Source organism: Triplophysa rosa, linkage group LG17, assembly GCF_024868665.1.
Source record: "Triplophysa rosa linkage group LG17, Trosa_1v2, whole genome shotgun sequence".
NCBI classification, from domain to species: Eukaryota; Metazoa; Chordata; class Actinopteri; order Cypriniformes; family Nemacheilidae; genus Triplophysa; species Triplophysa rosa.
Window position 1 is genome coordinate 13,888,788 of NC_079906.1, and position 24,628 is coordinate 13,913,415.

The 24,628-nt window shown below is 36.4% G+C and overlaps 2 protein-coding genes across 3 annotated transcripts; one reads left to right on the forward strand and one right to left on the reverse strand.

Annotated features, from left to right (window-relative positions):
• Nucleotides 1-334: 334 nt before the first annotated feature.
• Nucleotides 335-5,011, reverse strand: sypl2b (synaptophysin-like 2b). 2 transcript variants are annotated; one of them, XM_057356856.1, is made up of 6 exons: nucleotides 4,915-5,011; nucleotides 4,561-4,635; nucleotides 2,658-2,776; nucleotides 2,308-2,512; nucleotides 1,589-1,774; nucleotides 336-1,370 (listed from the first exon to the last, which is right to left on the reverse strand). In XM_057356856.1, exons 2-6 carry the CDS (start codon nucleotides 4,627-4,629, stop codon nucleotides 1,260-1,262), a joined length of 690 nt encoding a protein of 229 aa, XP_057212839.1. In that variant the 5' UTR covers nucleotides 4,630-4,635; nucleotides 4,915-5,011; the 3' UTR covers nucleotides 336-1,259. The 2 variants fall into 2 exon arrangements, with proteins under 2 accessions (XP_057212838.1, XP_057212839.1); XM_057356855.1 differs by lacking the exon at nucleotides 4,915-5,011 and having other exon boundaries at nucleotides 335-1,370; nucleotides 4,561-4,650.
• A 2,602-nt stretch (nucleotides 5,012-7,613) lies between these two features.
• sort1b (sortilin 1b) lies at nucleotides 7,614-24,577 on the forward strand. Its single transcript, XM_057356638.1, has 20 exons — nucleotides 7,614-8,211; nucleotides 9,401-9,460; nucleotides 9,845-9,918; nucleotides 10,046-10,148; nucleotides 10,758-10,919; nucleotides 11,132-11,205; nucleotides 12,641-12,687; nucleotides 13,848-13,999; nucleotides 17,842-17,986; nucleotides 19,019-19,174; nucleotides 19,844-19,950; nucleotides 20,097-20,199; nucleotides 20,444-20,615; nucleotides 20,696-20,883; nucleotides 20,981-21,170; nucleotides 21,315-21,431; nucleotides 21,774-21,882; nucleotides 22,096-22,208; nucleotides 22,283-22,409; nucleotides 22,531-24,577. The coding sequence occupies exons 1-20, from the start codon at nucleotides 7,960-7,962 to the stop codon at nucleotides 22,543-22,545; spliced, it is 2,466 nt and encodes an 821-aa protein (XP_057212621.1). The 5' UTR covers nucleotides 7,614-7,959; the 3' UTR covers nucleotides 22,546-24,577.
• The last annotated feature ends 51 nt before the right edge of the window (nucleotides 24,578-24,628 follow it).

Sequence of the window (24,628 nt, forward strand, 5' to 3'; positions counted from 1 at the left end):
ACAAGCAAGATCATTCTAGTAAATAATATCTAATAAATGCAGTCTCCCGGTGGTTTATTTCGCATATTTTGCATTAAGTGAATGCTTGGCTGAAAAGATGCGTCTTTAATCTAGATTTAAATTGGGAGAGTGTGTCTGACCCTGGAATAGTATCGGGAAGGCTATTCCAGAGTTATTATAATTCGTATAAATTTAAACCATACAAAACAGCATCATTTGACAAAAAGTCCCGTCCCATATCTAATTTCCGTGAGGCAAAAGCAGACTGCCAAAAAAAACAATGAGATCGTATTCATAAGAAATTTAATAGAAATCAACTTCATATTCATAAAATAGCATACGAGACTACAAGATTTAAAAATCCATTCAATATTTAAGTGCAGAAAATGCAGCGTAAAGAGCTGTAAATTCGTCTGTATGTTTCTTCAAAGAAAAAAATATATCATAAAGACACGTTAATGTTGATTTAAGAACAATTTTATTGTGCACTCTCTCTTCTGTACAATCTCTTTCTCTTATAGTAAATAACCTCGGAAAACCCCCACTGAAATGTTTTTGCAAATAACATCATCTGTGTGTGAATTACACAAACTAAGTAACAAAACCTCACAATTATTTCAACAAATATTAAACCCTTTATGCTTTTATTAAATCCGCTACTTTTCTTTAACTCATACAAAAAAAAGTTAAAAAAATGTTGCGCATGGTTTGACATGTAAACATTTTTTACAATTAAACTGAGTTCAAGGTTCAAACAGAAATGACATTTTAAGCATAACGGAAATATATATAAGATGACAAGGTCAAAGAAAAACAGCAATGAGAAGAAAAGAATGTGCAACAGCAACTTCTATAATAGATAACACAACAATCACAAAATCAGGTTATGTCCAACTTAATACCATTCAGTTAATGGTATTAAAAACACATTTGGTACATTTTGTTTGTTGTAACAGTGTCAAGTAACTTCAACAATTTAACAGTAACACTAAAGAGATGAAATGTAACATTTTAATGACAGCTGTAACAATTTACTTCGTACATACATGTTTGTGCCCAGGTGCAATTGTACCTTTAAAATATAGCAATGCACATTTTCCAAATATACAGCTTTGCTGTAGTGTGTGCAAATTGTATAGAACAGTATAGAAATATGATGACCGCTTATAGTGCTTTTGTGACACGAGTCACAAAGTCGGCAGAGTTGTGTTGCATCAACACCTGCTTGATGAATGTAGAAGTTGGGACCTGCTGTTTCATTACGGTTGTCCTGTTCCCTCTTGCAGATTCACTGACTTGTGGAATGGCGTCTCTTTATAGATAAACCAGCAGTTTCCTCCCCACAGGATAAGGTTGAGGAATCCAAAAATCTAGAAATAACAGATGACAACAAATAATAAGCAAAGCATTCTTTAAAATTAAAAGGTTAAAATACAGTATACAGGCACATACAGTATGTGGATCCACTGGTGTATAACATGACTTACATTATTAGCCTCATATGACTTTTTATTAAATGTTAAAAATTCATTAGAAAAATATGTATAACACCATTTGTTTGTTTTGTAATATGTCATAATCCTCTTACCACTGAGGAATGGAGACGACCGATTAGGGGAACGTGCCCAGCAGTGCACTTGTTGGTTTTACAAACTTCAGTTATCAACACAAGTGTATTTGGACTAGTTGCATGTTTCACATCAGTGAGGCCTTTCCCCCAGGCAGAAGACGAAACCAGCCACAAAAACATGAAGATCCCAGTTATCAGCAGATCCTGAAGAAAGTTATATGTGGTAAAATAAAATATAGTTTCAAATATAGTTTATGTATATATATATATATATATATATATATACCTTAAACCTTAACTTCACACAATTGGTCCAGCATGTCCTGGAATTCTTTTTTTTAAAGGTAGATGAGTTTAACCAGTTCAAAAAAAGACCATTCAATGCATCTACTCAAGCCTCAAGCTTTCAAAAACATTTGTAGCTGTTGTCGGAAAAACTCACCCCTCCGTTTCTCAATTTACACACCAATGTGAAAGAATCTCTTAACACCCCCACACAAAAGTTTGCAACAGCACAGAAAAGTTTCAAAACTCAGTTTAACTCAAATGTGTTCTGATTTTGTTCCAATTTGTCCATTGTAATGGCAATGTGCCATTTCCCGTACAAAAGTGTGAATCTGTGTCTGTGACATCCATTATAACAGTTTAACAGCCCACATATCATGAACACCCAGTGAAGGTGTACAAAAGCAAGAGAATTCTAAAAATAGGTATTGAGTGAACTTAAACACGCTTACAACAATGGGGCCACGGGGAGACTCTCTGTAAAGGTGTTGGTAACCCAGGTACAACACAAGCGTTGCAGTGCAGTAGAGAAAAGCCAGAACACCAACAGCGACGAAAAACTCAGCCGATGATGAATAATTTCCAATCAAATGTCTGGTATCAAAGTGTGTGTCATTGACCTTGCAGGTTGGGACTTTGTAATTCTGGGTATTAAGCCTGTGTAACATAAATATTGGATTAAAAAAATCTGTTTATTAATATTATTGAAAAGAAATGAAGGCAGAAAGAATGTATTGGCCAGTCTCTGTCAGTGTATTCTATAATCTTAAAATCAGTATAACCCAAATTTAGCGACGCTCACCTAAAAGGGTAGCTGAAGGGTACAGGAACTTCATAGCTTCCATTGACTTGACACAGGATGTTGAAACTTGTTGAGCCAGAATACCCTCCCGTTGTAGCAAATGCAAATATGGCGAATATCTGCAGCAATAAAAGAGAAAGAACAAGACAGCAGATAGTGAGCAGAAAGAAAGTGGTTTCAAGTTTGTATCCAGGGGGCTACATATTATAACACCTTTAAATGTCTAAAACATAGGCACTAAAACACAGTGGTGGACAGTAACGAAGTAAATTTGCCTGAGTACTGTACTTAAGTACACTTTTTGAGTATCTGTACTTTACTTGAGTATTATTTTTTCTGAGTACTTGTACTTTAACTTCACTACATTTGAAAGCCAAATATCATACTTTTTACTCCACTACATTTATAAAAAGGTCCAAAAGTAGAAAATGGTTTCTGTGCAGCGGGGTTTCCTGTGTGCACAATTTATCTGGCTTGCGATCTGCCAGGACCTTTTACTGTTGCCAAGTATTTCAGTTTTTCTTCAGTTTTTCAGTCTTTGAATGGCCATTTGGCAGATTTTTTTAACGCAAATCTGGCAACTCTGGGATCTTCCCCGCTAAACTAATGTAAACGTAGGCGCTACTACACCATTGATAGTGCTCTAAAAAGGCAAATAGACCATTAAAAGACGAAAAAGGCACATGTTAAAGTGTAGTGTAATCATGTGTGGGTTACGATCAGTCAAAGATTGTAGAAACATTGTCATGAAAATGATCGGCAACGGCTAAACGGTAAATAAGCATCACATACACCTTGAGCTACGCGTGCATGTTAACTTCTGATCTGCTGCTATATCATTTAAAGCGATTTGGAAAATGAATGATGTTTTTACTGAAGTTACTATAGTTGAAGTATTCCTGTTGAAATAAAAACAATAGAACCCTACATAAAATGTAATGGATTTAATGGTTATAATGGGAATTGTATTATGGATACTTGTTGTCTACTTGTATGTGATGGATTCTATTGATGGGATGGTAAATCCTATTGGAATAAAACCCAAAACACACTACAAAGAGGAATTTAATTTAAAAATCTCAAAAAAATCATTGTTTTTTTCAGCAGGGATGGTATTTGCAGTAAAACCACAGTATCCACAAATTTACCATTTTCTAAATATAGGAACCATACTCCAATTAATAATCTTTAGTAAAACCACAGCAACTAAAAATACCATAGTTTCATTATACTAGCTATAGTTTATGTTTGTAGTTAAATGATGGTAATACAAATGGTAATAAATCCAACAAACCCATGGCTTCTACACTTTACTCTTTACAAGAACCTTACTACTTACTGGTAAATTGTTGCTAAAACTGGTAAAGGGAATATACAAAATAAAAGAACACTGCTCATAAATACATATAGGCCTAGGGGGCTAATGAGGATAATTAGGCTAAATGATCATACAGGATTATATCTAAACTAAACATATATGCGCTAAACATATAAAGCTCTTACAGGAGTTGCTCACTGCAAAATTTGCCCCCATTGACTTTCCATAGTAGGAATAAAAACTACTATGGAAAGTCAATGGGGGCAAATTTTGAAGTGAACTAATCCTTTAATACAACTGATACTGTGAGCTACTCTGTGTATTCAGTAGATTGCTTCAGAGGCATAAGGTATACGACAATAAAACAATGCACAACTGACATAAAGGAAATTTACTTTTAATACTTGAGTACTTTTAAAAGCACGTACTTCTGTACTTTTACTAAAGTAAGAATCTGTCTTTACAACTTTTCCTTGTAGTGGAGTAATATTTGACCAGTAGTATCTGTACTTTCACTCAAGTAAGGAAGTTGTGTACTTCGTCCACCTCTGCTAAAACATAACAATTAACTTTTAAAGCACTTACCCATTCCAGCACACGTATAAATCCCAGTGGTTCTTTCAACGGGCCGAGATCAAGTTGAAATGCGCTCATCGTGCTCTGCAAATAAAGCATCAACAATGAACAATCAAATGACCGTTACAACTAACAGGAAAATGGTGCGATAATGATGTCGGAAATGTGTTGAAACGCTAACGTTACACGTGCTGTGGCACGAGTTTCAGTCAGCACATCGCAATTATTCAAAAATAACGTTTTTTCCGCTAATTTCATCGTATCTTAATACTCCGTTTGGCTGATGTGAATGAAAGTTCGTATGGTGGAGAACATACAGTTAATTTCAGTGATTATAAAACAAGAAAGACTCAGAAAAAATACCTTGGTAAGTCCACAGTCAAATATCTAAAAGTTGTCAAAGTTATTTCCCCTTTCTGCTTTATGGTTTTTATCACGTGACTCGTGACGTACTACCCACCCAAACGTATGACCGGAGACATAGCGGAAACATAAAGGAAATTCATGTTTTCGTTTGTAATCGTTTAACACGTAAACTTTTAATGTCTCTTTTCAATTGCACCACAATAATTCACTTTCATACACATTCATAATACATTATCATATACATTGTATAGTTACAATAATGCAGTAATAGGTTTATATTTCATTGCTCGTTTCCCAGTAACCCTTACCTTAATCGTGTGCTCGTTTAACCAACTTTGTAGCTTTTTAAAATAAATTAAAACAAAAAAGACCTTTTTATAAATGTAATAAATTCACCTGAACTGAACTTTATTAAAGAGAACGTAAAATGACATTTCAGTGCCTACCTGTGCATACAAATACTAACTCTAATGAGCTGACAACACAAATAAATAAATATATATATATATATATATATATAATACTGTACATTTTAATCTGTTTAAATAAATTTACGTCTTAAACATAATCGACTTTGAACAGCCTTGACGTTGTATGACCATAAGAGGACGCCCTTATCACGTTGTATTTCACGAGGCTGATGCTTTGGTTAAAGGGATATTTCACCCAAACATGAAAATTCTGTTATCATTTTCTCACCCTTAGATTGTTCCAAACCTGTGTACATTTCTTTGTTCTGCTGAACACACAGGAAGAAATTGGGAAGAATGTCAGATCTCACCCACTAGTTACTGCCGTAGTAGGGAAAATAAATACTTTGGGAGTCAATGGGGGGTGAGATTTGACAATCTTCCAGAGATCTTCCAGTGTGTTCAACAGAACAATGAAAGTTTACAGGTTTGGAACAATCCGAGGGTGAGTGAATGATGACAGTGAAGTATACCTTTAAAGGTCTGGGTATGACAAATGCATAGTCAGAACTGGCTTGTTATCTTTGAGAACAGCTAGTGTATTAAATATACTGAACATTAATTTAGTTTAGGCCTGCAAAATGATTTCACAATGCAGAAATAAAAAAAATCCAGGTGTCCTAAAATTAACAGCTGAGTTGTCAATAGAATTGCATGTCACTGTTGTTTTTTCATCAGATCCACTTGGGGTAATAAACGTTTTTTGTCTTTACCAACTTTAAATGTTGCATAGCTCTCAATATCAATAGGAGGTGGACGAGATGGTAAGATAGGCCTACAGTCACTACTGAGGAATTCAGGTCATACCTTCTTGTTTGACAGGTTTTTCCACCCATGCCTGTAGCAATGCAAAGCTCAAGACAGTACCAGTGACATAAGGTTGACATTTACAATTAACAATTAAAAATGGATTTCTGCTCATCTCGAATAAGCATGACTGCCAATCAGTATTACAGGGCACAGATGAGAGTCACAATAGTCCCCTTTTCTGTGTCACGTGGTTTGTGGTCATGGGATATCCCATGTGCCAGGGCCTGTGCCATTAAATCACATGTGTCTTATGTGCATTGAAAATAATAAATAAAATGTATGCTCTTGTACATAAATAACTCTTATGTTGCTTAAAGTGATAAATACAATGGTAGTCAAAAGTTCCCTAGAACTGTTTGCTGTCTTACATTCTTCAAAATGTCTTCTTGAACAGAACAGAACAAAAATGATAAAATAATTTTTCATACTATGGGAGTCAATGGGGGGCAAGGTCTGTTTGGTTATAAGCATTCTTCCTAATATCTTTCTCTGTGTTCATCAGAACAAATAAATTTATACAGATTTGGAACAACTCGAATGTGAGTAAACAATGACAGAATTTTTGGGTGAAGTATCCCTTTAAGTTGCATGTGAAATGTAATTAAATTTTAGCCCAATGAATGCTTATTTTGTATAATCAGTTGTACAGTATCTTGCAAAATGAGAAGGAAGGCTAGGCGGTAAAAAATCAAATAATTTCTTAGAATTTTCTTGGTCATTTGTTCATATTTTATTATCCTTAGTACACTGTGTAACTGAAAACATCTTTTTTTAAACACAATGACAAAAAAGTTAAAATCTGTGGGAAGGTTGACTAAACTAATTTATCATGAAATGAGTCACAGACATAATCCAAAGGCGTGTGGTAAACTGTGATGTGCTCACGTGACAGATGCCCCTTTCTCCTTCCATGATTCATATTCTAATTGTTGCAGATTTAACTAACCCTCCCTCCCTCCTAATCAAAGAGAATAAACTGACAATATGAGTCATGCACTTTAATACTGTTTGAACACTTAAATATGAAGAGCGTTTTATTTTGTGCAAACCTTCACACATGAAAGGGCAGGAAATGGCTTTGTCTCAATGTAATCTGAGAATTGCATTTATTAATATATGCAAAGATAGAAACAGAACACAGACAACGTTGCTAGTTGCAACGTGCATTTACAGTAAAACATTTTTTTAATATTAAATAAGCCTACAGGACAATGGAGTTATTAAGATTTGGCAGATTGATATTGAGAATGAAACCTAAAACTACATTTGTAATGCAGTAAGATTTCTGCTGTTGTCTGAAGTGTGACGTGTCAAACTACCTTGACTAGCACAGGATCATAGAAACGTAAACTTGCTGGCCAATCAGAAAATTGCAAGTCGCTGCAGCCAATCACTAGAAGGACTTGCAAGGTGCATTCGTTTCGCCGTTATTGATTGTCTTTCAGTGCAGATCGTTATTGAAGTGGTCGGTACAAAATATTGTGAAGAGTCTTGGATAAAGATCTCTGAAACTGGGTGGTCTGCGATTTTTTTACGGTCTTGGAAGTTGTACAGATCAAATAGAAGGGGATTGATATCGGAGCCTCTCCGTGAAGGCTGCACTAATATGTGTAGCAGCTATTTCACTCTGTCACAGCCTATCTGTTTTTGTGTTGATCGTTGGCAGGGACAGGAGGAAGACACTGCTAACTAAAGGAGTTAATGTTTTTTTTTAAAATACAACAACTATACTGTCGTGTTGGAAATACATTAACAACTAGAAATGGGTGGCCTGGGACACTTGATTGCTGTTTTATTATTTCCCATGGCTTTTGGTGTGGATTTTCTTGTGGATCCAGGATCCTATAACGCGCACCGGGTGTATGTAAAGACTGCTGTATCCGCGGAAAGTCTCACCGAGATCGGACCAGATGAAGGTCTTTCTCTGATCCATCATCACATGCAGAAGAGAAGCGCGGACTCCTGTAATGGTTTGGAAGGATATGAGAGAAAGTTAAAAAAGAATTCGCACGAAGTAAGTTCACTTGGTAGCGTAGACGCATTTATGCACAGATGCGAAACCCAAAATTCTCCCTCAGTAGTTGGCTGCATTGTTCATCGTTTGTTTGTTTTTTTAATCGGAAGGTAACTTTACAATGTATGATGCACAAAAGTGCTATTTAGGTAACGTTAGGCAGGTCCGTAGATGTTATAATGAAGTGTGACGTAAGCTTTTGAGCAATCCAACAGGATCAAATTCGGTTTTTATTACAGTAAAAGTATAAATGAGAATTACTCTAGAAAGTCTATTTTATGTTCTGTCCTGGGTTCCTATCATAACCCATAAACACGTTTTCTATATGAAATCTTTTGGTTAAACTATGAAAACTGTTAAAGTGGTTGTATTTGAGTTGTGTCGTTCTTGACAAATAAGGGAATGCAGTAGACTATTTGGACTCGCAGCAGTATTACGAGTCAAACTGGTATGGCAGCATGCATGTTTAATGTTTTCCACAACCAACTATGAATAGTTCATGTTTTTACAAACGATATGCATTATAACACAAATAGATATTACAATGACTACTATAATGGTAATGACGTTTACATTGACGTCCTTATGAAAACCCTGTGGTTGTTTCGTCTGAAATTAGATCAATAAGGTTCAACACCTTAACCTGTTTGTCACATCGTCACTGTTCAGCCAGTATCATCTTTAAACTCAACAGCCCCCTGATAGACCTCTTTCATTAGTCACAGATGTGTCAAACAGGGTTTTGTGGTCTGTCTCTCTGTGGAAAGTTTTCATGAATTCAAAAGAAGTGGCACGAATTTGCAAGAACCTCCTCACCTTTGTCAGACAACAGTAAATACTTTGGAAACCAACAGCGAAGCATTTTCTGAAACTGACCTATTCACCCATTCAATTTAGGTGCACTGTGGAATTCAGTATAATATTCTATACTTCAAATCACCTACAGATATATGCACCAAGCTTTATTTATAAGCAACAACACATGTTCTTTATATTTTTGAAATTTGTTATATTGATTTGTATCAGTTTATGTTTAATAGAAATGTAGTTGCTAGGTTTCCAATTCACTCTTTTGTTTGAGGTTAGCATGTGTTTTGCATAGGCTGGTAGTCTCTTTCTAGGACATGCAGTTCCTATTGCCCGTGGCTTTATTTTATTTTTATTGGTTTAATATTTCTCTTTTTTCCAGTGGACGTTTCCTGATATCAGTGGATCTGTGTCGCTGGCTTGGGTGGGGGACGGAACTGGGGTGAGTTTTACTTTCAATTTATGTTCGGTTGTTTACACATTTTCACAAAAACTTTCCACTGTAGTAAAATTCCATTCAAGGTTGCATGACAGCGTAGAGAATTTTAGGTTCTGTTTTTTCTCTTTTTTTTCAGGTTTAAATGTAGAATTTCTGGTTTCAAAATTTTGTACTGTAGTGAGACAAAACAGCTCTTAATATAGCATAACCAGTTTGACCTCTCTCATGCTCCAGAGGACATTCAAGGCCATTCTTGTGTTAAGAGACTCTTCCCTTTACTCTGACCACAACTAATGTGATCTTTACTGTAGTTTAAACATGACTGCGGTGTTTCTTTACTGCAGTTTTTACATGACTTGATTAGCTTACTTTGTGTCTCGATCATAGGTTGTTTTGGCCCTGACAACATTTCAGATGCCATTTGTCTTCCTGAAATTTGGTCAGTCTAACCTCTATAGAAGGTGAGTGCTATGTGATCGGATGGCTAGAATTTTCAGTATACCCATTCTCAATATTGATGTTGTTCTTACCTTCCTGTTTTTCTCTGTTTCTCATTCCCTCTGTCTTTCAACCCACACGCTGTGACAGTGAAAACTATGGAAAGTCATTTCAGGATGTCACAGAGCTTATCAACGGTACCTTAATCAACACTGCCTTTGGGATTGCTATCGGTCCTGAGAACTCTGGCAAGGTGGGCAAGCACTGTATTCTGACTCTATAGACGGTTTCAAAGCAACAACATAAACGTTACTACGCATGCGCGCATTTGTGGCCTAAACCTAACTTCAAGTACACATCTGCAAAGAATAGAGTCCCTATAGGTTATTTCTGAAAACAAGCCAAAAAAAAACCCCAAGTAAATTACATTAGCTAGCTAGTTTAAAGTATGTCTAGCCTGTATTATTTTGGGTTACCAGTAGAAGAACCGTTACTTAACTAAACTTAAATGCGACAAAGTTACACAAATCATTCAATAAATTGTTTGTTTACTAAAATTAACATACAATAAAATTAGACAAATTGTTTATTTAATACAATTATTATACAATAAAATATTAATATTAATTGATATTATAAATTGATTGAAACATAAATAGTTATATTTTCCACTAGCCAGAAGATAAACAAACATACACCGGAAGTTAACTTCGTGCCCGGTACAATCGTCCGATGAAACGGACGTCCAACAAGAACTTGAAAACAATAGTTCGACCTTCGGTTCTCTTTTAATGTTTCAGCCATACTTTTATACAAAGTTAAATTTGTAAGTCAAACTTTAGAGTCATTTTCTATCCCTCAGGTGATCCTCACGGGAGATGCTTCTGGAAGCAGCGGTGCCAGAATTTTCCGTTCAGAGGACTTTGGGAAGAGTTTTATCCACACAGAATTGCCCTTCCATCTGCAAATGCAGATCATGTACAACCCTCAAAACCCTGAAGTGCTTGTGGCCATCAGCAATAAGGTGAGAGCCCGTCAATCTATACATCTTTACATCTTTTCAGTAGCTTAGCTTGTAGAGGGTGGTGCTAGCCACAGTAAGGTCATGGGTTCGATTTCCATTGAGTGCACATGCAGATAAAACGAACGCACTGTGAATCATGTTGCATAAAAGAGTTTACAATAAATGCATTAGCGTTCGTTGCATGAAACAACGTAATGTCATCTTGCTTTCAGAATGACCTCTGGATCTCCAAAGACTTTGGTGCAACATGGACGAATATTCACAAGATGGTGTGCGTTGTAAAATTGTGAGTATGTTATGATCATTTATGATTGTTCAAACTTTGAGGAATGAAATGTAGCATTTGATAAGTCAAAAGAGGATGAGGGCGGAGTCACTTATTATAGCAGGAGGGTGTGTTTTATTGTTTATTTTGACCAGCCAGTTTGGGAAGTTCTGGATTGTTCTTTTCACAGCCTGCACACAGCTACACGTCCAGGACGCTCACAAAAACACAAACATGCAAATATGGCCCTGTGGCAGCAAATTGAGACATTCTGTGCTGAGTCACCCTCTTTTTCCAAACGGCTCAGCTTTCAAATATCTGAGGGCAGCTCTCCTGCTCCAGATAAACTGCTGCATCAATCCTCCCTAGGTTTCTTTGATATTCTCATTCTGAACGCTTCCGTCACTCATTCTTAATTTCTCTGGCCCATTTTAACACTTCAACAGAGAAGTGGTTCTCCTGACAAGGAAGCTGAGCGTGACTTATCCATTCCAACTATCAATATTTGACCAAAAGAGATATGGTTGGGTGCTCTTGTGGTTTGTATGGGTTGTGTTGGTTTTTTAATTTCTTCCAGCGAAAAATAATAACTGTGAGTGTTCAGAGCTCCACACGGCCCTCAGGGTGGCCTAGTTTTAAAAAAAGCACAATATCCTACCTTATTTGACTGATGCGACAAAAACACCTGTGGGAAAATAGGTCAGATTGTGCCGGCTTCATTTTAGGAGCTCGACAGATACAAAGTTTCTGCACTAGCAACATGTCTTTAAAAAGAGTACGTCACATCCATTTAAACATGATTAACCTCTTGTGTGACTTCAGAAGTCTGGAAACCCAATCTGGGTAATCTGACCCGAATGGGTAATATTCGCAAAATGAATATGCTTGTATTGTACTTTAGGAAAGTAATTCTACTGTTAAAAGGTATGCAGGAGTTCTGAAAGTATGCAAAGGAAAGTTTAAGCATATAGTTAGATTAAAACGTATTTGCACAGTGACAAGAAAATGAAACAGGAGGAAGAAGTCTACAGTTAGCTAATTGTTTATGATAAAGATGGATTATGTTTAAGAATTTTGCCAACATCAAAACTTCTCAACCTCCCTTAGAGCTCGTCTTAAAAATAATAAGACATTTGATCTGTGACATCCTGGATATCCAGTTACAACCAAGACATTCATTTTAATGCACCACGATTCTCTGTGCAACCAACTTCTTGTTTGATCATTTACAAACATGTTTTTCATTATGATGCATTAATTGTGGTTCATGTCATGATAGTCATGAATCATGTTTCTTTCCTTGAAATCTCGGTGTGTATCATGTTTGTACTTGTTATGCTACAAATGACTGACTGATCTGCAGTGAAGCGACCTCAGACTGCTGTTGTTTTTTGAGGTCTCCAGAGTTTAATCTCACTGATCAATTCTGGCATCTCACCTCCTCTCTTTCCCGCAGGGGAATAGATGCTATGTTCTTCTCTGCCAACCTTAACGGATCCTGCTGTGAGTAATATTTATAGCATTGTTGATCTAAGGTGTGGTGAGTAAAAATCACCTGTGTGTGTGTGTGTTGTGTGTGTCAGTTTTATAACAGTTTTATGAGCGTTTCTGTTTGTGTATCTGTGTATTATTCTGTTTCATGTTAAATTACTTGAATTCTAAAATGAAAGCTCTTCAGCAATAGACGTATTCAGCGGCAACAACATAAACAAATGTTATGTGACCCAAACTAAACTTCACATAGACCTCTCCAAATAATCTCTTTAGTAGTTTTAATTTAATTTAATACATTAATATACAATAAATAAAATCATATTAATAAAATCTATATTATAACCAAACACAGACCAGAAGTTAACTTTGGGCTAGGCACATGTGTCCAATGAAACCATCTATAAGCATTTAGCGCTCCTATAGTGATTCAGATTCGCACTGCTAACCAGATTTAAATGGCCCACCCCAAAACAATAAGTATTTGATTTACAAAAATAATTCAAAGACAATTAATTAAACTATGAAAAAAATAAGAGACAATTTGTGATGTTTTTAATTTATAATATTAGCTGGAACTTCTGCATCTATCATGTCACTTCATGCCAGAAAATCATAAACACTTGCTAGGAAATTACGGAAATTTATTTCTTTCATAATTATAATGCAAGCAGTAAGTGTAATTTGGTGACAAACTTGAAATAGTCAAATTTCCTGTTTTCTTTGTTTAGTACCTCGGGTTTGTAAAATAAATAATAAAAACACATAAATGAACAAAAGACACAGTGAAATCATGCCACTGGTCTAGTAGAGTCAGTGACAGTGTAGTTCAATCATGTTGGGTCAAAATAAAGTCAGATTGGAAATGAGAGAGAGTACATGATGTAAATATTTTGGGGTGAACTATCCCTTTAACTGGCTTGGAAGTCTCACACCGGCCCCCAGATGATACTTGGTAACACTGCTTTTTTGCAAGGCGATTGCTCAAATGGCAGAGACGATGATGCAGCATGCTGAGCGTGTTGCTCATTACTAGTGTTTAAATGATGCGTACAGATGCTTTTGAATTGAACATCTCCCAGTGGAATTTGAGTCAGCAAAAACCAGTGCGGTCCATGCGATATCAGCAGACCAGTTCTGGTTTAATGTTACTGTTGGTTTTGTGTTTTCAGATGATAGAGGGATGCTTGTGCTGAGGAAGACCGTGGACCTTGGCGTTACCATAAAGACAGTTGCCGAGGGGATCTACTCGTTTGGGATCGGCGGAGGTTTCCTGTTCGCCTCGGTTAGGACTAAAACAGGAAGTGTAATGCAGTCAGCAGAGGTGTGTAACCTGCTGTGACCATAAGAATTGTTACAGACCCCGTTTATGTCCGGTATTAAGTGTGCTAATTGTGTTTGTTTCATAGACTGTGATGCGTTCCATACATGTGTCGGTAGATAAAGGTGAAACATGGAACATGGCCCAACTTCCTCCTGTCAGTCATGAGCAGTTTTACTCGATACTTGCGGCCATTGATGAAATGGTTTTCATGCATGTGGCTGAACCTGGAGGTCAGTGTTTTCTTTTTGCCTAATCATTTATTGTAACCATAATACTTGTTTACAGCAGCAAGTATGACAATGCAAAAGCAAGCAACAGGTTGTTCTTCCTGTCTTTGTGGGCGACTTCCGTTTCTTCAGCTGCTTTGTAAATAACTAGAAAAAGTAGTGTTTAATGGTGTGAAATCTCACAATAACAGGATGTATGTAAGCATGATACTGTATGTGCACCAGAATGCTACATTATTTTATTAGATTTAGCATAGAGAAATAAAGTTATTAGGCCATTTGAATGATGTAGTTTTTTTATGTGTAGCAAAAGAAACGTAATTTTACTTTAATTGTAAATTAATTACATTTATTGTCAAATTTATTTTAAAAAAGGTTCATTTTATTTTATAATTTATTATCAATTTATTATATTAAGATTTATTTTGTTGTATTTATTATACATTCATTTTAAAAGATTCTTACAAGAAAGAAGACTGTTATGTTGATTGTTATGTTGATTATTTTGTTAGAATGCAGCCTGTCCGTAGTCTGCTCACTTGCTGTCGAGAGAAACTTGTGAAAAGGGATGTCTTGGCGAGAAAGCGAGAGATAGAACTTGTTTGAGAAAGAGAGTAGAGAGATAGGTCATTTACTGGTGTTTGGTATCAGTGGTTTTATTGTCCCATCTAAGAGCAATCCTTGGTGGGAACAAACCTACTTTAATTCAAAAGGCTGTAAAAGCGTTTACACTGTAAACTATCTGAGCTCTTCAAGTGATAATAATAATGTGCACTAACATATTGTGTAGCTGCAGCTTACTGTAGCTTTATAACATATTTTTAAAGAGCCTAAATAACTGGAAATAGCCGACTGGACTGAAATTGTATTAAAAAGTATTGAAAAATGTCCAAGGAACACAGAAGTTTCTTCAAAGGCAGCATTTCAAAGTAACAGTGTTAAAGTAGTATTGCAAAGCGATCGTTATTGTATTATATGATGTAAATCAGAGAATGTGTCTCATTGAAACTGCATTATGTGTTTGTTTTTTTTCAGACTCTGGGTTTGGCACCATTTATGNAATTAAAAGAGTCGTTTCACGTCTATCCTTGAATCACTTAACTCATCAAGGTTGATGTAGGATATAGAAAGTAATTAGTAATAAGTAATTAAATACTTTTTGAAGAGAGTAACTTGTACAGTAATCAAATTACATTATCGAATGTGTAATTAGTAACTAGTAATTAATTACTTTTTCAGAGTAACTTACCCAACACTGGTATGGATTGTGTTGGTTTTTTAATTTCTTCCAGCGAAAAATAATAACTGTGAGTGTTCAGAGCTCCACACGGCCCTCAGGGTGGCCTAGTTTTAAAAAAAGCACAATATCCTACCTTATTTGACTGAAGCGACAAAAACACCTGTGGGAAAATAGGTCAGATTGTGCCGGCTTCATTTTAGGAGCTCGACAGATACAAAGTTTCTGCACTAGCAACATGTCTTTAAAAAGAGTACGTCACATCCATTTAAACATGATTAACCTCTTGTGTGACTTCAGAAGTCTGGAAACCCAATCTGGGTAATCTGACCCGAATGGGTAATATTCGCAAAATGAATATGCTTGTATTGTACTTTAGGAAAGTAATTCTACTGTTAAAAGGTATGCAGGAGTTCTGAAAGTATGCAAAGGAAAGTTTAAGCATATAGTTAGATTAAAACGTATTTGCACAGTGACAAGAAAATGAAACAGGAGGAAGAAGTCTACAGTTAGCTAAATGTTTATGATAAAGATGGATTATGTTTAAGAATTTTGCCAACATCAAAACTTCTCAACCTCCCTAAGAGCTCGTCTTAAAAATAATAAGACATTTGATCTGTGACATCCTGGATATCCAGTTACAACCAAGACATTCATTTTAATGCACCACGATTCTCTGTGCAACCAACTTCTTGTTTGATCATTTACAAACATGTTTTTCATTATGATGCAATAATTGTGGTTCATGTCATGATAGTCATGAATCATGTTTCTTTCCTTGAAATCTCGGTGTGTATCATGTTTGTACTTGTTATGCTACAAATGACTGACTGATCTGCAGTGAAGCGACCTCAGACTGCTGTTGTTTTGTGAGGTCTCCAGAGTTTAATCTCACTGATCAATTCTGGCATCTCACCTCCTCTCTTTCCCGCAGGGGAATAGATGCTATGTTCTTCTCTGCCAACCTTAACGGATCCTGCTGTGAGTAATATATATAGCATTGTTGATCTAAGGTGTGGTGAGTAAAAATCACCTGTGTGTGTGTGTGTTGTGTGTGTCAGTTTTATAACAGTTTTATGAGCGTTTCTGTTTGTGTATCTGTGTATTATTCTGTTTCATGTTAAATTACTTGAATTCTAAAATGAAAGCTCTTCAGCAATAGACGTATTCAGCGGCAACAACATAAACAAATGTTAAGTGACCCAAACTAAACTTCACATAGACCTCTCCAAATAATCTCTTTAGTAGTTTTAATTTAATTTAATACATTAATATACAATAAATAAAATCATATAAATAAAATCTATATTATAACCAAACACAGACCAGAAGTTAACTTTGGGCAAGGCACATGAGTCCAATGAAACCATCTATAAGCATTTAGCGCTCCTATAGTGATTCAGATTCGCACTGCTAACCAGATTTAAATGGCCCACCCCAAAACAATAAGTATTTGATTTACAAAAATAATTCAAAGACAATTAATTAAACTATGAAAAAAATAAGAGACAATTTGTGATGTTTATAATTTATAATATTAGCTGGAACTTCTGCATCTATCATGTCACTTCATGCCAGAAAATCATAAACACTTGCTAGGAAATTACGGAAAATTATTTCTTTCATAATTATAATGCAAGCAGTAAGTGTAATTTGGTGACAAACTTGAAATAGTCAAATTTCCTGTTTTCTTTGTTTAGTACCTCGGGTTTGTAAAATAAATAATAAAAACACATAAATGAACAAAAGACACAGTGAAATCATGCCACTGGTCTAGTAGAGTCAGTGACAGTGTAGTTCAATCATGTTGGGTCAAAATAAAGTCAGATTGGAAATGAGAGAGAGTACATGATGTAAATATTTTGGGGTGAACTATCCCTTTAACTGGCTTGGAAGTCTCACACCGGCCCCCAGATGATACTTGGTAACACTGCTTTTTTGCAAGGCGATTGCTCAAATGGCAGAGACGATGATGCAGCATGCTGAGCGTGTTGCTCATTACTAGTGTTTAAATGATGCGTACAGATGCTTTTGAATTGAACATCTCCCAGTGGAATTTGAGTCAGCAAAAACCAGTGCGGTCCATGCGATATCAGCAGACCAGTTCTGGTTTAATGTTACTGTTGGTTTTGTGTTTTCAGATGATAGAGGGATGCTTGTGCTGAGGAAGACCGTGGACCTTGGCGTTACCATAAAGACAGTTGCCGAGGGGATCTACTCGTTTGGGATCGGCGGAGGTTTCCTGTTCGCCTCGGTTAGGACAAAAACAGGAAGTGTAATGCAGTCAGCAGAGGTGTGTAACCTGCTGTGACCATAAGAATTGTTACAGACCCCGTTTATGTCCGGTATTAAGTGTGCTAATTGTGTTTGTTTCATAGACTGTGATGCGTTCCATACATGTGTCGGTAGATAAAGGTGAAACATGGAACATGGCCCAACTTCCTCCTGTCAGTCATGAGCAGTTTTACTCGATACTTGCGGCCAATGATGAAATGGTTTTCATGCATGTGGCTGAACCTGGAGGTCAGTGTTTTCTTTTTGCCTAATCATTTATTGTAACCATAATACTTGTTTACAGCAGCAAGTATGACAATGCAAAAGCAAGCAACAGGTTGTACTTCCTGTCTTTGTGGGCGACTTCCGTTTCTTCAGCTGCTTTGTAAATAACTAGAAAAAGTAGTGTTTAATGGTGTGAAATCTCACAATAACAGGATGTATGTAAGCATGATACTGTATGTGCACCAGAATGCTACATTATTTTATTAGATTTAGCATAGAGAAATAAAGTTATTAGGCCATTTGAATGATGTAGTTTTTTTATGTGTAGCAAAAGAAACGTAATTTTACTTTAATTGTAAATTAATTACATTTATTGTCAAATTTATTTTAAAAAAGGTTCATTTTATTTTATAATTTATTATCAATTTATTATATTAAGATTTATTTTGTTGTATTTATTATACATTCATTTTAAAAGATTCTTACAAGAAAGAAGACTGTTATGTTGATTGTTATGTTGATTATTTTGTTAGAATGCAGCCTGTCCGTAGTCTGCTCACTTGCTGTCGAGAGAAACTTGTGAAAAGGGATGTCTTGGCGAGAAAGCGAGAGATAGAACTTGTTTGAGAAAGAGAGTAGAGAGATAGGTCATTTACTGGTGTTTGGTATCAGTGGTTTTATTGTCCCATCTAAGAGCAATCCTTGGTGGGAACAAACCTACTTTAATTCAAAAGGCTGTAAAAGCGTTTACACTGTAAACTATCTGAGCTCTTCAAGTGATAATAATAATGTGCACTAACATATTGTGTAGCTGCAGCTTACTGTAGCTTTATAACATATTTTTAAAGAGCCTAAATAACTGGAAATAGCCGACTGGACTGAAATTGTATTAAAAAGTATTGAAAAATGTCCAAGGAACACAGAAGTTTCTTCAAAGGCAGCATTTCAAAGTAACAGTGTTAAAGTAGTATTGCAAAGCGATCGTTATTGTATTATATGATGTAAATCAGAGAATGTGTCTCATTGAAACTGCATTATGTGTTTGTTTTTTTTCAGACTCTGGGTTTGGCACCATTTATGTGTCAGATGACAGGGGCACTGTGTATTCCAAGTCTCTAGAACGCCATCTGTACACGACCCCAGGAGGCGAGACAGACTTCACAAATGTCACTTCCCTCAGAGGAGTTTTCACTACTAGCGTGATGGCCGAGGGTACGACTACATCCTACACAAGACTTACTTAAAAGCACTTTAGTTCAACATTTTAGGCATACAGTAGATAGACTGAATATACTGTACTTGTTGAAAAGGACTACTTTGAAGGACCATTCACACCAAGATCGATAACTAAAAAAGATGAACCATCAATGTCCACACCAACAAACAATAACGTGATATTTATTATGGGCGACCCCCTTTTATGCTTGAATGGATTTTGATATGCTGTCAATGTTTGTTGTTCATCATCTGGAAGAAAACGCACTGAAAGGGATCCCAAAGATATTGTTGCTCTGTATTAAATGTAACCATGAACATGACTTTCAAAGTTTGTAATTACATATACTGTAATGTTAACAGATAAAAAAATGTAATATCTGTTTTGGTCAGAGCATGTGGCCGTGTGAACAGTGCTTCCGTCGACACGAGTTCAATTCCCGGCTCGTGGTCCTTTCCCGATGCTGCCCTCTCTCCTCCCCAACGCTTCCTGTCTGTCTATACTGTCCTATCAAAAATGGAAAAGCCAAAAATCTGTTTTGACCTATATTTGTACATTACATTTTAAATATAAACTGTCCTTTAATGTAAAAAGAAAAGAAACTAAACGTAATAACAATTCTATACGATCAAAGACACTTTTTGCTCTGTCTCCCCTTGCTGTAGACGGCTCGGTGCAGACTGTAATATCATTTGATCAGGGAGGAGAATGGGTTCCTCTGAAGAAACCAGAGAACACAGAGTGCGATTCCACAGGCAAAGATACAGAAATGGTAAGGTTCACGTCAAAACCCTGTTCCAGTAGTAAAAGTCTGTTCCGGGGGCTCAATTGGTAGAGCAAGGGAACACATACTGCTAAAAAATTTTAGTCCTTGGATTATCTTTGTTGCTCATCTGTTATTGTCCTGTTCTCCCGCAGTGTAGTCTACACATTCATGCTTCATACAGCATCTCCATGAACATGAAAGTTCCCATGCTGCCTCTAAGTGAACCCAATGCTGTGGGACTTGTTCTAGCTCATGGTAATGCACAGACACTAATAGGAACAATAAGAACATTTATACACATGCTGACATACCTTGAGGCAAAATAAAATGCTGTTCTGTCACATTAATTGTAAATTCCGGTCATTATGATGCAAAACACCTTGATATGTTAATAATAAGTCATAAATAACACTGCTTAACATTATGAAACAACATGCCATTATAAAACATTCCTATTTCAGACTTTCAAACAATGACCCGTCACACTCTTCTTTCTCAGGAAGTGTAGGCAGCGCAATTTCGATGATGACGCCTGATGTGTATGTGTCGGATGACGGCGGCTACACCTGGCTGAAAGCTCTGAAGGGTCCGCACCACTACGCCATCCTGGACTCAGGTGGTCTGCTGGTAGCTGTGCAGCACAACCCAGATATACCCATCTCTGAGATCAAGTAGGTGTCCTTATGCCTGTGTTACAAAGTTACACATCATCTTGGGTCAGACAAAAACATGTTTTTTGTGTCTCTCTCAGGTTTTCCACAGATGAGGGACAGTGCTGGTACACTTATAATTTCACCGAGAAGCCTATGTACTTCACTGGGCTGGCCTCGGAGCCTGGTGCCCGCTCGGTGAAAGTCAGTCTGTGGGGTTATGAAGATGCCATGATCAGCCACTGGGTATCTTACACCATTGATTTTCAGGACCTGCTGACACGGAACTGTGAGTGACCAGTTGTGACCAACTTCACAATATCAGAAGCATATTGCAGTTCACGTAATTCATCACGCCTCACTGTTTTTCTCTGCCTGTCTTTCAGGCGGCACCGGTGATTATGACGATTGGCTGGCACACTCTGATGACATCAGTGACCCAGATGATGGTTGCATGCTGGGTTATAAGGAACGTTTTCGGCGCTTGAAAAAAGACTCGGTGTGTTGGATTGGCAGGGATTACATGGTCACCAAAGAGCCCACGATATGCAGCTGCACGCTAGATGACTTCCTTTGGTAAGTGGTTATGGTTTTACTTCCTATTCCTACTTTCTTTTCCTATAATTATGAAAACGACCTTTTAGTCTTATTAACTATTTTATTTCACCGTTTATTTTCGTAAACATAAACAGCTTTATTGTTGTATCTTATGTCTTGTAGTGACTTTGGATTCTACCGGAAAGAGAACAGCTCACTGTGTACTGAACAGGCTGATCTCAAAGGTCGTGATCTGGAGATCTGCATCCATGGGAAAGAGGAACAGCTACAGACCCATGGGTAAAGACTTAATGTTGATTGCTCAATGTTTCTTGTGTATTAACGGCCGCATTGACAAAAGACAAACTGTTGTGCACAAAATAACAAAATTTGATTATTTTTTGTGTTCAGTAATACATACAGTATAAACCATTTAGAGTCACATATGCCTTTTCAGGTGCTTTCATATAAAGCTACTAACCGAACATTAAAGTATACATATTATTGTTTTTTTGTGTTCCTTCATAAGAGAAAGATCTTGCCCTTCTAAGCGCCACACTATGCTCGCATTGTATCTGATTGACAAATGCCGTCCTCATGTACAAAAAAAGCATCTTAGTAAAGCCGTGTCTCTGTGAACAGCTATAGGAAGATTCCAGGTGATAAATGTGAGGGAGGGGAGCAACCAAAAAGAAACATGATCGACCTGAGCAAAAGATGCGTCAGCGATCTACTGGAACCTCAGCTCCTGGTGAGACCCTGCCGCATGTTATTAGTTATTACCTCTCTTTTGGACAGCCCTGGAAAGTGCTCTCTGTCTGTCAATCATATTGCACATTCAAGTTTTGGAGAGAGCGTTATGGTGTTGGCAAAATGTCCGAATTTAGCAGTAAGTCTTGCTGATATAAACAGCTTAAACCTTCTCTGATCATTCGGATGCACTTTTTGTCTCTGTCATCCACAGACAGATGAACCTACCTCACATTTGGGCCCTGTCATTGCAATTGTCATAGCCATCCTGCTGGTCACTGCAGTGTTTGGGGTTTTGTTTTTAAAGAAGTTCATCTGTGGTGGAAGGTAAGTGTGTTCTTCAGACGTTTAAGCTAATGTAAACATTCTGACTAACCGAACTCTTCTGCTATATTTTGCAGGTTCCTGGTGCACAGATACTCAGTTTTACAACATAATGCGGCAGCCAACGGCATAGATGGAGTAGATGAACCACTGGACATAAATGTAACTGTAACACCTAACAATTTCCACGAAGACTCGGATGAGGTATTAAAGTCAATACAAGTATTGTTAAAATTTAACTGGTCTTGTTTTAAAAGGTTTTGAAACCCTTGTGGTTGAAGATGTGCATGTGAATGACCTCAAACTCGTGTATTCTGTTTGGTAGGACCTTCTGGAGTAAAGCCGAGCATTAGAGTGAGCAGATGAAGCTACTTTTCATGTCATTCAGGCATCGTTCCTTTCTAAAGCACAAACCAGCTGTCAGCTTTCTTAAACTTAATCTGTCAGATCATGTCATGCGCTTCCTGCTTTTCGACCAATGGGAGGGAACCTTGTTGCTTCTCCACCAATAGAAGGGGATTCTCCTGATTAGGACTTGTGAATGTAGCTGTAATAATACAGGTAAAATTATCTGATGTAGAGAAGCAGTGTTTAAAATGACTTGTGAATGTCTTCTTTCGTTTGATGTCGGGGGATTTTGGGCTTTGTTTAAAGTTCAGACTTTTGTTTGATGAGACTGTCAAAGGGGTACTTGTAAAATACTCTGTGTTGTTTTTTTTATGTACGTACAAATTCCCTTTCATCAGAGCTGTACATATAGTTCAATTTTACAGTGATATCAAATTTTCTGCAGCAGAGATTCATTAGAATTCATTTAATGAAAGCAAGCATACGCTTATAGTCCCAGAGATATAAGATGTGAAATACTTTGTGTTACTGAACCCTGGCTGTGTTTATTACTAAAATGTGATTTTTAGTATGTTCGCTGCAAGTCATCAGGTGTTTTAATAAATAGAGCAATAAAGTGCAGAGAAATAGGCAATATATGTTAAATAAAAGGGAGAATATTCAAACGTAAGATTTATGAAAATAATTTACCTGAAACTGTGCAACTGTGTAGCAATGTTATTTTTCATCCAGTGAGTTTGTGATAAAGACTGATTGTTATTTAGACAATAACTGTAGAACATGGAGAGAATTTTACCATTACACTCCTTGTGGTAGTTTTGTAAATAAGCTTCTGGTCACACTACATACAAAGCAATTTAACAAGTTAGGCGAAGTTTTTTAATGACAGATCTTTTTAAGAACTAAGCGGTGACGCAAATGCATGTAAAAAATAGTGAAGTTGTAGCGTGTGTACAACCTTGCACATTTTTCCCAGATCAGAAATAATGGTTTTTGTGCAACATGTTGTGTTGTTATTGGTTCTTGTTTTGACAGCAGGAAAGTCCTATGCTATCAAGGAGATGTGTGAAAGTTGCATATAGAAACACCTAAAAGCGGTTGCATAGCTAAACCATTAGTGGCAATAAATTTGCATCTGATAATTATTTTTATTTGTATGCAGCGAACATCAGCCGAGCTGCACTTATCTAATGGTCCAAACTCAATTATGTAATTCAATTTTGAATATTCAAATGCAATAGTCTGACTTTACATAGGTACTTTCTGTTTGCATTGATGTTTGACATCTAATGCAGTGGGTGTGTATTTAAAACTCAGTACAACCATAATTTCATTTTATTTTAAGTCACATTTTAAACTTCTGAAGTATACGTTTTAATTATTTAATGTAAACGACACCAAAATGTCATATACTTAAGAGTAAGACAATCTTACAAAGCCTCTTGATTCTGAGTTTATTATAGTTTATTTACTATGTAGGGGATATAAAAAAACACAGTGTATGATTTGATTCAAGTGCCTGGCATGGTTTGTGCCTTTCTACGAAACACAAAGCTCATCTTCAATAATTCAAAAACAAGACAGATCTTATTTCCGAATGATTACCACCGTTGGTAAGATGAGCTTTTAACAAAGTTCATCAGCCGATGGTTCCAACTGTCCAAAAATATCTTTATGTAAACATTTTGTAATTGTTAATATTTTTATACAACAAACATGCCCCAATATAGATTTAGGCATTACATTAATGACTTCATAATTCTCTTCAGATAAATGGCTAGGTTGCTGTACATGCTTGGGGTTATAATAATAATAATGACTGCAATGCAAATGAAAAGTTTAATGATTTTTATTGTGACTGTGATTTTATTTATGAGGGGTGTAACATTTTTCTTGCTGTGCAAAAATCAATGTACATACTGTATTAGTTACCTAGGCTCTGTACATATACAGCAATTCCAACTTGATATCTGTAAATTTGGAACATAATTGTTTTATTGAAATAAACAGATTCATCATGTTAATTTAGTTCTTTGTTTTATTTGACACAGAGTTTGTCTCCAGAGTTATATATA

Excerpts from the sequence above, each read along its gene's own strand:
- sypl2b (XM_057356855.1), bottom strand. The coding sequence starts at position 4,650 with ATGCTTTATTTGCAGAGCACGATGAGCGCATTTCAACTTGATCTCGGC. Across the intron at positions 2,513-2,657 it reads CCCTTCAGCTACCCTTTTAG|GCTTAATACCCAGAATTACA; the intron begins GTGAGCGTCGCT and ends TATGTTACACAG. Across the intron at positions 1,371-1,588 it reads GTCGTCTCCATTCCTCAGTG|ATTTTTGGATTCCTCAACCT; the intron begins GTAAGAGGATTA and ends TGTTATTTCTAG.
- sort1b (XM_057356638.1), top strand. The coding sequence starts at position 7,960 with ATGGGTGGCCTGGGACACTTGATTGCTGTTTTATTATTTCCCATGGCT. Across the intron at positions 12,688-13,847 it reads CAACCTTAACGGATCCTGCT|ATGATAGAGGGATGCTTGTG; the intron begins GTGAGTAATATT and ends TTGTGTTTTCAG. Across the intron at positions 17,987-19,018 it reads GCATGTGGCTGAACCTGGAG|ACTCTGGGTTTGGCACCATT; the intron begins GTCAGTGTTTTC and ends GTTTTTTTTCAG.